General features: G+C 36.3%; 1 protein-coding gene across 2 annotated transcripts; it reads right to left on the reverse strand.

Moving 5' to 3' along the window:
- Window positions 1-2,446: 2,446 nt before the first annotated feature.
- On the reverse strand, window positions 2,447-10,910 carry LOC105060587 (bystin). Of its 2 annotated transcripts, XM_010944363.4 has the most exons (14): window positions 10,638-10,878; window positions 10,489-10,552; window positions 10,015-10,155; window positions 9,717-9,920; window positions 9,494-9,617; window positions 8,462-8,513; window positions 8,051-8,378; window positions 7,738-7,817; window positions 7,573-7,620; window positions 5,728-5,874; window positions 4,881-4,953; window positions 4,712-4,787; window positions 3,009-3,088; window positions 2,447-2,837 (listed from the first exon to the last, which is right to left on the reverse strand). In XM_010944363.4, the coding sequence occupies exons 3-13, from the start codon at window positions 10,147-10,149 to the stop codon at window positions 3,012-3,014; spliced, it is 1,344 nt and encodes a 447-aa protein (XP_010942665.1). In that variant the 5' UTR covers window positions 10,150-10,155; window positions 10,489-10,552; window positions 10,638-10,878; the 3' UTR covers window positions 2,447-2,837; window positions 3,009-3,011. The 2 variants fall into 2 exon arrangements, with proteins under 2 accessions (XP_010942665.1, XP_029116418.1); XM_029260585.2 differs by lacking the exon at window positions 10,489-10,552 and having other exon boundaries at window positions 2,567-2,837; window positions 10,768-10,910.
- Window positions 10,911-15,664: the final 4,754 nt, after the last annotated feature.

The raw sequence follows: 15,664 nt of genomic DNA on the forward strand, positions 1-15,664 counted from the left end.
GACTTGGGTCCGTCCGTTTTTGTCCATCTGGTCAGCATATCTAAAGCGCTGATGGCCGCGATCACGTCCACGGGGCATGCGGATGCTCCGAATGGATCACTGTTTGCCGCCTGGTTCTTGGTGCGCGCTAAACTTGCCCGTGGGGGGGAAATTACTGCACGGTCCAGGTCCAAGTGGACCGGGGCAAAAATCTTGGAGCATGTGGACGGTGAATAACGCGCAATCGGAAATTGGTGAAATATAAGGGGTAATGTGGCGTGTTATCCACCGTGGGATTTAGCGTGGTCCATTGGACCTGCTCCAGGAACTCGATCCGTTTATCATAATACCGGCAAGGTCCCCAAGTTCTTGGCAGTTCTCACCCTTCCCTAAAGTCACCATTTCTCGCCCTATCTTTGTTGACGTCACACGATCTCTGATTAATGGATCCATGGTTCTTAACTATTGGCCGGGATGTGATGACATAATTATTATTATTTTTTTATTACTATGTTATGTTTTAACTCCTTTTTTTTCTAAGTCGATTTGGCCGTGTAAGTCTGGTTCAAGCCTATTCCCATTTTATCTGGCAGGACTTGGGCTATGTTTTTAAGTCAAAGTTCAATCCAAAAACCTAAACTAAAAGATGGATCAGACTGGAGTTTCCATCTCACGTGGGACTACTCCCAAACATGCTGATTCCAACCCAAAACCTTTAATTGGTAAGAAAAGGGACCACCAGGGAAGCACTACTTTGTTTTAACAATGGGATTGAGCAATGAAAGGGATTTCCCAGCCTACATCATTAATTTGAAGACCTAATACATCAAAAGCCCTGGAGTACATGCAGTTTTTCCTTTTTCCCGTTCTTATTCATGATGAGGATATGAATTATATTTCTTTTTAATTTCTCAAAATCACCTTTATCTCACATCTCTGATCTTGTGAGATACTGTATGGATTAAAGAAGGGCAATCAAGTAATCAAGTAATGGTCGTGATGAAACCCACCCTTAGCACTGTTTGGAGAGAAAAAGAGCATATGAAATTCTTTGTGCATCGTAGATGATATAGAAAATCTGACGTGAAGTACACCATTTCATCTGATTGATTTACGTAGTCATCATTTTTTCAAGCATTTAATATCTGTAGGTCGACTTTTTCATTTAAAAATTTTATATGATGAAAATATTTCTGTTTTTTAAAAAGATTATGATATTCTATATCCATATTATAACATCCTGCATTTATAATATGCACAAAATGTCACAATTTTTTTTTAAGGAACAGAGATATTTTCGTCATTCAAAATTTTCAAATGAAAAAATCGATCTGAAGGCATTAAATGTGCATTAGAAAATAGTTGGATAAAAATACCCCTCTCATATTATGATATCTGAGGCTATATTATAACATTTTGGGCTATGTTATGTCATAATTTTTTTTAAAACACAGATATTTTTGTCATATAAAATTTTTAAATGAAAAAACCGACTTGCCGCATTGGAAGGTGGTAACTATGTGGATCAATTGGATGAGATGGTGTACTCCACATTGGATTTTTTACATGGCCTATGGTGCACAAACAATTTCTCAAAAGAGCACAGACTGACACTGGAAGACCCATTTGTTTTGGGCCACCCAAAAGGGCAAGTCCATAATGTGAGGAATGGACTGGGAATTTGAATGCCATATAGATAGCATTTCCACCATATATTTTGGACAAGAAATTTAAGACAGGGCCGTTGCTATTAAACAGCCTGATTGCATTAGAGACTGGTGTTATGGTGGAGCCATGGGCATGAATATTAAGAGGTTTTAATTATAAATTAGCGAATTTGAGTGGAGAAAGCTTCACGATATGGACCAGTGACAGCGCAAGGCCTTGAAAGAATCCACGCCAACCACGAATAAATAAAAAAGACATCGATTAGACAACATATTGCATTATTCGTGATAGGTAGATTCCGTTGGCTTTTTGGCAAAGTTTTGATACTTGAATTTTTCTTGAAAGTCAAAATAAAACAGGACTTGTCTGCTCATAAATCTGAGGATCTCACTGACAAACCAGCATGTTAGCTCACAAACCTAAATACTTTGTCTAAAGTTTTATTGTGAGCCTTCGGGTGGTAAGCCGGTGTGATGCCTCATGACAATGATAAAACTATGGTAAAATGAGGAGATAAAGAAAAGGGGAATACCCAAACTTGCTCCAAATTATTAAGAAAAACTAAACCAATTCTCCTACAGATATGGGATACACAATACACAAGCAAGATTCAGCTTACAATCCATCATATCGTGACCATCAGTCTTAAAGGCAAAGTTTGGAGAGATACTACATGATCGCCAACCTAGAAAGTGAAGTATAATGCGGTAATATTTTGGGATTATAAGGTCAGAAACTATTGCAGTCTTGACAAGCAGGAATGCAAGCGGGCTGGAGCCACCTAGGAGAATGCCCAAACTACAAAAACCAAGAATAATGGAAATTGAGTATAGAATTAGCTTTATAATTACATGTGGCATCACTAATCTCACAAATGAACGCACGCCTAAATTAAGGGTCCGGGTAAACTCCTCAGCAATTTCATTCTCAATAAGCCCTTCATTATAAATAAATAAAAACAAGCATTAATTTATGATGGGAGAGCGCAACAACATGAACATCATTACATTTAAGAAAAAAAAAAAGAATGGCCGGTCACAGCATGGATCCCATGAAAATTGGCTTTAACTTGCATATGCCTGTATTTGTAAGTCCACAAACAGAATCACCATCAACGGCCAAGTGCAAGTTATCAAACTATTTCCCTTTGCAGCAGTCCAAATGAGCTCAAAATATTGGACACGTACCATCTGCGATATCGAACAATGAAAGAACAAAGAGTATTAACGAATACCAAGCATGAATTGATTCAAAAAACAAAAAAAACAAAAACAAAAACAAAAACAAAAAAAAAAAACAAAAAAACAAAAAAAAAAAACAAGTGACAAAATGCTCAAATGATAGCCAAAAGCGGACCTAACCATTTAATCCTCCTCCATAGGAACTTCTGGGAAATTCCACCTATCTTCCTCAATTGGTTTATTGATAATGGAAACAGAAGGTAAATCACGTCAAGGAAACATGATAAAATAATTCAAAGAAGAGTTGCAATCAGTTCTGGATTCAAATAGCAAAAAGAAATTTTGGATGCCAGAGAATATTCATGTACATCAAAACAAAATGGATAAAATTTTCTAGAAATTTTATATAATCCAAAGCAAGGAAAGTTCAGCACATTATCAGACAAATTCTGTACATAGATAAAACCATGGATCGCATTAATCATAAGTGTTACCATTTTTTTGCTATTTTTCCTTCTCCCAATTGTTTTTAATTTTATTTTCTGGTGGATGAGGGGTGTATGGGGATAGGACTTTTTCTGCATTGGATGCAGACCGCTATTAATGAATTCAGAAACAAGTCAAACCTGCTCCATTTTCCAATTGTAGGAACCAATCAGAGACCTTATGGACACTACAAGCATACACCTTTGATGCATGTCATGCAATTCCTTCCAGAAAAGAGATTACAACCAAGCCAATCTTTTTTATTTCCGACCAGAGGAAAAAGGTCCTAAGAATTATTTATGAATTAATAGATAACTCCAATTAGTAGAAATGCCCCTCTCCTGAATAGTAACAACCACCTAGTCATCCACCTTACTGAGCTGTCACAACCCTTTCACACTGCTGAGCTGTCACAACCCTTTCACACTGCTTCAAATCATCTAGACATGCACCTCAAAAAGATCAATAAAACATTTGCCTCGTGTTTGAGACTGTTCCTTCTCCAAATGAACATAGTCATCTATGCTTCCAATAAAAACACCCTTTGCCAATTGCTTCACGATAGATTTGATATAGGTCATTTAAACACTTGATTAAATCTTCAATTGCATTTATGACATGTCATTTGAACTTGCTCAGCCTCCCACCGAAATATCAACAGTAGCCAATGACTAAATAGTAGGTATTCCATATAATGTCAAGGAAGAAATTAGCCTTACCTAATGCATCTAATGTTAAAGATAATTTCTACTTGGATGATAGAATCAATGCATAACTTCCTAAAATAGCTCACCTCGCATACATTAGAGATTACGGTTTGCGAAACCGGTGCCACAGGGTGTACTGGCCAGCAATTGGTTTGGTGCATTATGGATCCGTACCGTGCTGCTCCAGGGCATACCGACAAAAGGAGAGCCACAGAGAGAGAGAGAGAGAGAGAGTGTGCGCGCGCGCGCGCGCGCGCGCGCGCGCGAAAGCCCTCAACAAAATAAGGGTGACCCCCTATGGATGAGTTGAACTCTCTCTCTCTCTCTCTCTTCCTCTCTCTTTCTCCATCTTGAACCAATGGATTAAATCATGCCTTAACCGACCAGCTGGGTTTGGTATGCCCCGAATCGGTCTGTTTAGCATGGTTCAGCAAACCTTCCATCAGACCTTCCAACATCTTGAAGGATTAAATGGTATTATTGTATAATATTACCTTCCAATTCTACCAAAACTACATTATCCATAAGGAACATATAAAAATAATCTTACCCAAAAACCAAAAGATAGAGTAAAAAATAAATAAATAAAGATAAATTTAGAAACTATATGGGCAATAATATAATCTACAATAATCTGTGTAAACTTGAGTGCTGACTTGAGTTTGTTTTGAAATTTTGAGAAAAGGATATATATTGACATGGCATCGTCCTCCTTTTCACCGCGACTTCGGCTATTTTTAAGCTCTCTACGGATTTCAGGAGTAACCTATGTAGATAAAAATCATTACATCAGCTACTTACAGTATGCCCTACAAAAGCAATTCAAGGCCACTATTGAAACCAAGTATTGGCATCATACCAAATGATGTTTCTGGTATTGAATTAGACAAACAAGATTATCCTTGTCCTTCTTCTCCAATTCATTCTTGTACCTGTGAAAGATCAATTGTAAGCATAAATTAATCTACTGGTAAAAATATTTTAAAAATATTAACAGGTTATACCAAGATAGACCATAATCACTCTAAAACAGAAAGTTCGAGGAGCCATAAAATAATTTCTTTTCTATTAGCGTAGGTACTATTTCATATTAAATCAGATCCTATATAAAATAAATTTGAAATGGCAACTACGAGTTTGAATGTGAAAGCAATGCAACAAAAAAACAATCTCTTTTGTTATTGTTTGACAATGTGTCAACAAGATATAAATCAATTTATGCTATTAGCAGGCTAAAGCAATTAATACCAATGAGGATTGCCTAACAATGTGTCAACAGGATGAGGATCTCATAATAATTTTAGCTTCCCTCAAAGACCTAAATCTGAGATAACATATGCCCAATTTGACCCTTTGGGTTAGAACTGCTTCCATGAAGCCATAACAAGACTAATTGTATTCATGGTATTGGTCGATTACATCTTTAATATTTTGCTTACTTGACCAATTAGGTTTGCCCTGGGCCGTATTGGCCATCTTGTCTCTCAAGATTATTAAAATTAACATTTCTTATGATAAAAAAAAAGGACATGTAAGTATCTGAGTCGGATTAATCAACTATAGTTATAACAGAAGATGCAAGGCATTAAATTTATAACAAAAACCATCACCAAATAATTGACTATAAATTCATAGAAAGGGAAACTACAATATGAAGCCGATTCCGCTGATGTGGTTAACTTAATGTGCGAGTTCAGATTGATAACCTTTGCACAAATGCAAGAAGTGATTGGTGCCATATTACGGGCATGATTCTTTCATCCTCAAGGAACCTCATAAAATGTGCAACAACAGCATCAAGCACTCGGTATGGCAAGGCATATTTCTTGTCTAAAAATAGCTTGATGAAATAACTGCAAAATCCAAAGTGAAAATGTAGTATGTCAAACTCTAATACAAATAATAGGGCAATCATTATTATATAGAATTATATTGCAAGCAGCAAAAAGATATACATTGCAAAGTCAAAACCAAATATAGCAGTCTGTTAAGGTCATCACATGTAATGTTTGCTGTGTGCTTGAATTTGACTCCACTATAGTTGTCCGTTACTGTCAGCATACATAAATGGTACTGACTGATGATATCTACACCAATGATACAATAATATACTGGTAGAGAACTCATACCAGTAAGCCCCTTGGTACTAGTCCATACTGACACATCATTGCTGTCCCAGCATGTCATGTGTTGGTATGGTATAGTTTTGTATAATGGTAGGGTCCCACTATGGAACCAGTACTTCAACCCTTGCTTTGCATGGTTCCCTGAAAGATAATTTAAATCATCTTCTATCTCTCATAGATCATATGTCACCCTCTTAAATAATGCCGCATGTCCCACAAGAGTTGCCTTGACCAAGAGGAAAGAAACTACAAAATTTTTCCTTTCCTTGGAAAAATCTTTGTTGTATTAGATAAAGCAATGATTGTTCCTCTCATTGGGACATACAAAACTTACAATAGGATGCTTTAGAATTCCATGAAAGATTTGTGACTTTTACGAATGTGAAAACTAAAGGACTTTAAGTCTAAGAAAAATCCAAAACAATGGTTTGAAATTCCATGGTATGACGGATAACAGACAGCTATTCTCGTCCAGAAAGGATCCCTTAGCTAGAATCCTTCCACCTTCTTGGTTTAAGGCCTACAAATAGAAAGCTAAATAGTCTACTTAATCATATACTGCTGGCATCATCTTCAAAGATGAATATACATCAATAAAGGAAACAACTCGCCCTTTGCAAATGATGAGCAAGCCCTTGTATCGGCATTGACCATCAACCGTATATAATTGCCTTATTTTAATTTCCAATAGCTTCACCATGGTGGTGAGTCAATTCATTAAACTTTAAAAAGTTATATTGATCAACATTCGGATGAGACCTCATGCAAAAAGATGTCACTGCAGCATTACTAAGTACTTTAATATTACAAAAGAAAAAAGAAAGGGGGTGTGAACATGAAGTAAGCATAGACAGTCATGACCACATATGGCATAAGTTTGATATATTATTAAAATAATAACAAGATACCATGCATTTAAAATCTCTTTCTACAAGATAACTTTAGTGTTTACAATTACCACCAATACCATTGGAATGTGATTCTCATTCTATAATTACATCTATTTTTTATAATCAAGATATTAAAGAGAAATGACAACCTACACCTAGCCTAACATTAGCATACCACAAAAAGGTCCATATTCAGATGCCTTGATAAACTTTAGTTATTAATTTCATCCTCATAGAAATGGCCAAAAATATATCGCTGAAATTTATTGTTTTTAAAGTTACGAATATCAATTTTCAACTGCTCATGTTTTATTAGTAGGTGTAATTAACTTTTTCACCTATAATTCATGTGTTAAACAACCTTGAGCCTATTATATATTCATCAAGTTTAGAAAAATGCAACATAAACTTGGAAATCATAAACTGATTAATCAGCCCCAATATGTTCAATTTATAATGATGGTAGCTGAACTTTCCTAGACATAATCAGAATTGATCTGAAGGAGGTAAAATAATTAAGTTAGAATCAAGTTACCTGGTCGTGCCACAATATTCCATCTCTGCCAGCTTCATCAAAGCCGCACTGTGGGTCCACATAGTTACAGTCAGATATCTCAACCAGTATTTAGATTTTAGAAATTCCATCAACAAAGATTACCTACCACATTGCAAATTTAAAACCACAAGGGATATAACTTACCTAGAATGAAGAGGAGGAATAGAAACTTTTTGAATGATGCTTCCAATTATAACTGCTTCTCGAAGATTGCATGTCCCTGACTGCAAATTGGGAAAACAGAATTCTTAGTTTATGACAAAAACAGCACCTGATTTTTTTTAAAGAAATTTGTCTTGCATCCTAGAAACTAGTGTCCTGCCAAGTTGCTAGGATTAGAACAATCTTAGATTCGAAAAGAAACAAAAAAAAGGGTAAAAACACTAGAAGGAAATGAAATAGGAAAAGTGATAAAGAATAATGATTGAGATGATGCCATACAATAATGATTGCATACCTGACATAATGGTAATAGAATTCCCTTGAAGAAGGCAGCTGGCTTATAGAGGGACTTTTTCAGTGACTGATATAGAGCAAAATGCAGTCTTTTATTCTTTTTGATGTCCTCCCTCACACGTGGGAGTAGAACAAGATTGTAGAAATGCTGGACTTTCTTCACACTCAAATTTGAAGCAAATAATCTTGTTGCTTGATACATTGCATTTGGAGACCAATGTTCTGGCTCTGTTAAATATAATATATCTTCCCAAAATTCTAGTGCTGGAATGTGTTTAAATGCCTTAGGAATTTTCCCACTCGTATACCTACTTAACAGCTTGCCAACCCTGCAATTCATGGAATATCATAAAACTATAACCATGACATAAGACACGAGAATTGCTAATCAAAATAAAGATGGCCAACATACCCCCTGTATAGGTCTATGACACCACTGTCCAGTTTAGGAAGGGGTCGTGCTTCTGTGACCAAAAAGAAGGCAACAAAAATAAGTTTAACCATTTAAAATATTGAGAATAATAAAAACAAAAATATGTTATGCCCTTTAATCCATCAAAAGACATAGTAATTCAAGTGACTGATGATGCAAGGATACTACGATCAACTCCAATAATAATGTTTTCCACCTCATTGTCGCCGTTGCTGTTTCAATAGTTTACATAATTTAACCAAGCTAACAACAAGTACAAGAAAAAATAAAAAGGAGGATGATAACAAGATAGTTGAAAATCTTGCAAGCATATACAGGATAATTTCACAGGTTTTAGGGGCCTACGATAAAACCATGGCCATTGCTTATTTAAACATTACAAATTGTTTGTAAGGAATAGCAAGTCACAGTTTCCATCGTGCTTCTTGCAACTATCTGATTTTGAAGCAACGTGATCCAAAATTGAATATTAGAGAAAATTAAATATTGAAATAACTTGGCATAAATATTTTCAGCATTCAGATCAATGCTGTCATGATTTTCCATTTGCAGTTTTAAGCCTTAGAAAAAAACAGAATCCAGAGCCAGGTTCAGAATTTTCGAAACAAGCTGGATGTGTAACATCAAGGCAAAAGGTGTTGGATATTATCTAGCTAAAATAAGATGGTTTTGTTATGTCATCCTAAGTTGCATAGAAGAATAAATGGCATGAACAAGGAGTAGCTATCAGAGTATGCAAGCCTTTACAAGAAGTTTAGCAAAAGCAACAATTAAATATGGGTTCTTCTACATGACAATTTTAAATAACAAATCCTCATAATTCCTGCAAAGAAACAAAAAATTCCTGAGTAATTGCCACAAATAGTATAGGAGTAAAAAGCTGGTCATAAGCGAAAATCTTAAATAAGACAAGTTTCCAGTTTTTTCACATAGCACACGAAGTTTTGGTTTTGACAAGATTCATTAATTTAGAACATCACAATGATCTAAAAATTGGAAGAGTGAACCGACCGGTAACCGTGGCATCCTTTTCTTTGATCTTCTGAATGATGAGATCCGCCAGTGTTGGCTGGGGACCAGCACTACTGGACATGAACGCCGCCAAAACCTTCTCATCCTCCTCATCAATTTCGACCTAAAGAAATAGAAGGGAAAAAAAGAAAAAAAAGAAAAACTCAACTTTACCCAAATCCTGTGTCGACAACGGGAGAAAAGGAGAAGAAATCCAACCTACCTCGCCGACATCATACTGGCTCTGTGTCTCGGAGAACCCATCGAAGCCATCAACGTCTTCCGTGTCGCTGTCGAACGCGGCGGAGGGGTCGCCGGAGACGGCGGAGAAGGGAGTGGGGTTCCGCTCTTCGTCTTCTTGAAGGATTTCCTTTTGCTGTTGGAGGGCTTCCTTTAGGATCTTGGAGCTAAGATCAGAAGAGATCAACTGTAGAGAAAGAAATCAAAAAAAAAAAAAAGAGATGTTAGAGAGAAACATATCGACAAAGAGAAGGAAAGAGAGGAAGTAGGGGATTGCGGACCTTGTCTTCTCGCTGGTGTTGGCGGTCTTTCGGAGGGCGAGCACGCTTCTTGGAGACAACAAAATCGTCGGCATCGAGAGCCTCCCGGTGACGTAGGGTTTGTTGCTGCTGTTCCTTTCTCTTCTTGCCCGCCATAGTGACCTTTAGAGACGGGAAGGAGAAGCGGCTGACGTTATTAAAGCTCAAAAGAATAGAGCCAAAACCGTACTCTTTATAATAAAGTTACATTGTAGCCAAAGAAGAATGCTTCCTTTCGATCAAAAATCCCCCACACCCCACAAATTATCACTCTCAAATCCTCAAGGGACCAACTCACACCGCCACAACTCGCACAAAATCCCATATGCTTGAGAAAAAACCACAATCGGAAGCTAAGAAACCCCTCCGATCTCCCTCAGGTGCTCTCCTTCCCTACAGATCTTCTTCGAAATGAAAAAAAAAAAAATTATCAATCTATGTGGGAAAAGGTCTTACCTTTCACTTTTTCCCCTGTTCTTTCCCTCCTCAGAAGCCTCAATCGAGTTCACACAATCCCACACTGACGAAAAACAACGAAAACAAAGGAAGAATATAGAAAAAATCAACGAAAACAAAGGAAAGGTGGAAAAATTAAAAAGAAAAACCTTTTGATTTCTTTTTCTTTTTCGGAGATGTGGGAAGCGGAGGCAGATGACGGCGGAGACCGGTGGGAGGTGGTGGCGAGGAGAGCAGAGAGGAGGTCAGTGTTAAAGAAATCCGTGGGAAAGAACGCACCTGAGGAAGATTGGAGAGGGGATGGCCGACGCCGTAATGATGGGGAGGAAGGCGACGACGGAGACCAACGGGGGGTGACGGCTAGGAGAGTAGGGAAGAGGTGGGCATTCGGGAGGGCTCTGCAAGGCGGTGGCGGCGAGGAGGTTGGCGCTCACTAGGGCTCGAGAAGGGTTTGAAGAAAACCAAAAACCAAAATAAAATAGTGCCCTGCTTTATTAAAAAAACCAATCCGAGCTCGACACGTGGCGTCTTAAGAGGGCCCGACTCTCGTTTATTGTATCGTAGATTTGTATAGATAGCGGGGAAGGGTTTTGTGTTAGGTATTTATATATATGTTTTTTTTTGGTAAAAAAAAAAATATGTATCAACCAATTTTAAGATAAATTGGAACCATGCTTTACTGTTAGGGCATTCCTCAGGCCATTTTAAAGTATGGGATTCAAAATCCTAAATTTTAATATATTTATAGGTAGACATACTATGAAACTAAAATTATTAAAAAAATTTTATCAAATAATATTTTTTTATTTTTAAATTTATCTAGTATTATATATATTATATTTTTTTAGAATAATATTTTTATCTTAACTTAAAAACCTATATAAACTAATTTAGAAAGCTAAATATGATAAAAGGAGATGCATTATCTAAATGATCGAATACTCCACGATCAAGTCATATGAGCAAATATCACTCAATTAATAAAATTATATAAAAATATGATAAAAAAATCACTCAATTAACTTATTCTAATAATAAATAATATAATTAATAAATTTTAAAAAATAAAAAATAAAAATATTATAATTTTTTGTTTATCAATAACTCAATAAATAGTAAAATATAATAAATATCTGAATAGATAAAATCTAAAAGTACATAGTCACCTCTAAAAAATAGAGGGTTTTAACTCATGTCTTTTTCTAATATAAAAAAATATATATGTCTACATCCTAAATATCATTTCTATTGTTGAAAGATTTATTGAGATTATAGAAAAATTTATAATTTTTAAATCAAATTTATAATACATTTGTATCATTATTGAATTACTTTCAAGCTGGTCAATTTCGAAATCAAATTAACCTCAAGATAATAATAAATTTTTTGAACCATCAAATAATAGAAAAAAGTAATCTACAAAAAAGTAATAGATTTCGATCAATTTTTTGATAAGTTTACTGTGAATCTTTTAGAAATGAAATAAATCTATAATCTGAAGACCTCAAAGGGAAAAAATAATATAAGCCGTTCAACTCTAGTAAACCAATATTAACATGAATTTACTATTTTTCCATACTAAAACATAAGTCACTATAATCTGCATTAAGAAAGCACATCCAATTCTTATATATAAACAATTATATTTGGAGCAAAAATATCAAAAGAGGGCATACCAATTTACTGCGCAATCCGTTAGGAACTTATTAAGACAAAGAAAGAGGAGAAGACAAAGTTATCTAAATGCTTTTTGCAAGTTACTAGTAAAACATATTGAGAACGAAGCTGCAAACTGTACCTTATAAGGAAGGATGGTTACCTTAGCAATTGTGTCCATACGAAATTCCTTCCTTCATTGTATCATATTAGTCCATATTTGCTCTTTCAAACTTCCTGGCTTTCAAAGATTGCATCATAGATATCAACAATGACATATAATCAATTGAGCACCAAGATAATTGCACTACGAGGTCTACCATAAATATTTATCACTGAATAGCAACAAAAAGCATGCTTCCAATAAATTCAATTTAAAGTACTTGGTATTTAATTTGAGTTAAAGAGATAAGGAAGAGGAAAAGAAAGCAAACTGATATTATCAAATATGGGAAGTATAAAGCCTAAAAATTTGCTTTGTTGATTTCATCCATGACCGCAAAATGCAATGAATAAACTAAAGGCTACCTTGGAAAATCTAAGAACCATAAGCGCACCTTTGACCTTACATCACATACCATACCAAGCATATGTATAAATATTAAATTCAATCTTACCAATGACAAGATAGCTCGGTCCAATGACATCTTGAATCTACAATATACTTCTTTATAGGGTTCAAGCCTCTGTAGGCATGGTATGTAGACACAACAGGAGAAGATGGCATATATTTTCCATCATCTGTTATATTTCTTATCTATACTATAATCAAAGGCTTCAAACTTAAAAAAAAAAAAAAAAAAAAAAATCTTTTTTTAAGGGAAGACAAAGTACTCATAAAATTGTATAACTTCAAATAGAGTGATCAATATATTTCTTCTACTATATACCTCCAATATCTTCATAAACTAATCTCTATTTCTAGGTATTGCCATTTTTCCTCCAACGCAATCTTCCCGACGCTCATCCTGCAACACCTAAAGCTTCACAACAAATCATTGAACTAAAAAAAAAAAAAAGAAAATCAGTAAGAAAGCTATAAAAGACTTAACACACCAAATTTTACAAACAAAAGGGACATAATGGTTCGGTACCTAGATTAAAACACCCCCCCGCCCCCATCCCTCTCACCATGTTCTCTCAAGCTCCCTCCCTTTCTCTCTCTCATAAAATGGAAAAAAATAGCCACGTATCCCTCCCTTCCTTTGTCTTATTATTTTACTATTTATCAAACATTTGTTGTTTCCATTTTTATAAAAGTTCCACAAAATCCTAAAATAGAAATCCAACTCCATAATTCCGATATAAAACGGCAACAACATGGAGCATAAAAGGAAAAGAGAAGAAGACAGCAAAAAAAAAATAAACAAAAATAGTATATTTTTTAAATCATCGAAAAACTAAAACCCATGCATAAATTGGAAGTCAATAGTAAAAATAGAGAAATAATGACATAAAAAATAAACAATAGAGAATGGAGGCAAAAAAAGACCATCATCTTTATCTTCGGTCATGTCTATCTTGACCACCATTTTCAATCCCTCCAATAGCCATTCTGGCCACTCAACCACTGATATTTTTGAAACATTCCTACTTTCAAGTAATCTCTTATTGGATTTCTCCCTTCGGTAGCACCACGACGGCCATTGAAGCCATGGCCTTCTCTTCTTCTTCTCTCTCTCCCTAAACTCCCTTGACTCAAAACCAAAGGGAGGAGAGGAGAAGAGTGCAGATCAAGAGAGAGAGAGAGGTCACTAGATATAAAGCCATGCCTCTCCCCTCTCCAAGCCATGCTTAACCAAAGCCTCTTCTTTTCTGGCAATGTCTTATCAGATTCTTCCTTTCAGCAGTGCCGTGATGGCCATCAGAGCCATGGTCTTCTCTTCTATTTCTCCTTCTCTCCCTAAATTTTCTTGACTCAAAACTAGAGAGGAAAAAATGGTAGATCGAGAGAGGAGAGAGAAAGGGGAGTGAGAGAGATTGTCGAATATATGGCCATGTCTAGAGGTATCAAAATGGGCTTGGCCCACAGGATCGGTCCGGCCCAATCCTGAAAATGGGATGGGCTGGGCTGCTATATTACTAGCCCAAATAACAATCGGGCTTTTTGGCCCGCTTGGGTTAAGATGGGTTGGGCTGGGCTAGTCCGGTTCGACCAATAAAAACAAAACTACAGATCTACCACAAATCATGATCTCTTAATCCCTTAGGGTCTCTCTCGCTCTCGCTCTCGTCTCTCACACCCCCTCTAAGCTCCAGGCTCTCAGATCCGACCGTGGCGATGCCCTCCTATGCCCAATCTCCATCTCCCCTCCTCCCCCTCCTGCCTCCTCCTCCTTGTCGCTGGTGCCGCCTTAATCCCTTGGGGTCTCTCTCTCTCGAGTTCTCGATCTCGTCTCACACCCCCTCCAAGCTCCAGGCTCTCAAATCCGACCACGATAATGTCCTTCCACACCCGATCTCTGCCTCCCCTTCTCTTCCTCTTCGTCGTCGATGCCGTCTTAATCCCTTAGGGTCTCTCTCTCTCTCTAGCTCTCGATCTCGTCTCATGCGTCCTCCAAGCTTCGAGCTCTCAAATCTATCTACAGCGACGCCCTCCCACACCCGATCTTTGCCCCATCTCCTTGTCGCCAGCGCCACCACCTCCGAGTCCGAAACCTAAACTAAAAGATGGATCAGACTGAGTTTCCATCTCACGTGGGACTACTCCCAAACATGCTGATTCCAATCCAAACCTTAATTGGTAAGAAAAGGGACCACCAGGGAAGCACTACTTTGTTTTGACAATGGGATTGAGCAACGAAAGGGATTTCCCAGCCTACATCATTAATTTGAAGACCTAATACATCAAAGCCCTGGAGTACATGCAGTTTTTCCTTTTCCCGTTCTTATTCATGATGAGGATATGAATTATATTTCTTTTTAATTTCTCAAAATCACCTTTATCTCACATCTCTGATCTTGTGAGATTCTGTACGGATTAAAGAAGGCAATCAAGTAATGGTTGTGATGTAGCCCACCCTTAGCACTGTCTAGAGAGAAAAAGAGTATATGAAATTTTTGTGTATCGTAGATGGTGTAAAAATCTGATGTGAAGTACACCATCTTGTCCGATTGATTCACGTAGTCTTCATTTTTTCAAACATATTTAATATCTATAGGTCGGTTTTTTCATTTAAAAATTTTATATGATGAAATATTTTTATTTTTTGAAAAAATTGTGACATTCTATATCCATATTATAACATCCTGTATTTATAATGTGCACAGAATGTCACAATTTTTTTTTTAAGGAACAGAGATATTTTCGTCATTCAAAATTTTCAAATGAAAAAAACCGATCTGCAGGCGTTAAATGCGCATTAGAAAGTAGTTGGATAAAAATATCCCTCTCATATTATGATATCTGAGGCTATATTATAACATCTTGGACTATGTTATACTACAGAATATCATAATTTTTTTTAAAACATAGAGATATTTTTGTCATATAAAGTTTTAAATGAAAAAGCCGACTTGC

The sequence above is a fragment of the Elaeis guineensis genome, chromosome 13, assembly GCF_000442705.2.
Source record: "Elaeis guineensis isolate ETL-2024a chromosome 13, EG11, whole genome shotgun sequence".
NCBI lineage: Eukaryota > Viridiplantae > Streptophyta > Magnoliopsida > Arecales > Arecaceae > Elaeis > Elaeis guineensis.

Coding starts and splice junctions, on each gene's coding strand:
- LOC105060587 (XM_010944363.4), bottom strand. CDS start 10,149: ATGGCGGGCAAGAAGAGAAAGGAACAGCAGCAACAAACCCTACGTCAC. Junction 8,379..8,461: donor GTCATAGACCTATACAGGGG/GTATGTTGGCCA, acceptor CATGAATTGCAG/GGTTGGCAAGCTGTTAAGTA. Junction 4,954..5,727: donor CTTCTTGCATTTGTGCAAAG/GTTATCAATCTG, acceptor GATCTTTCACAG/GTACAAGAATGAATTGGAGA.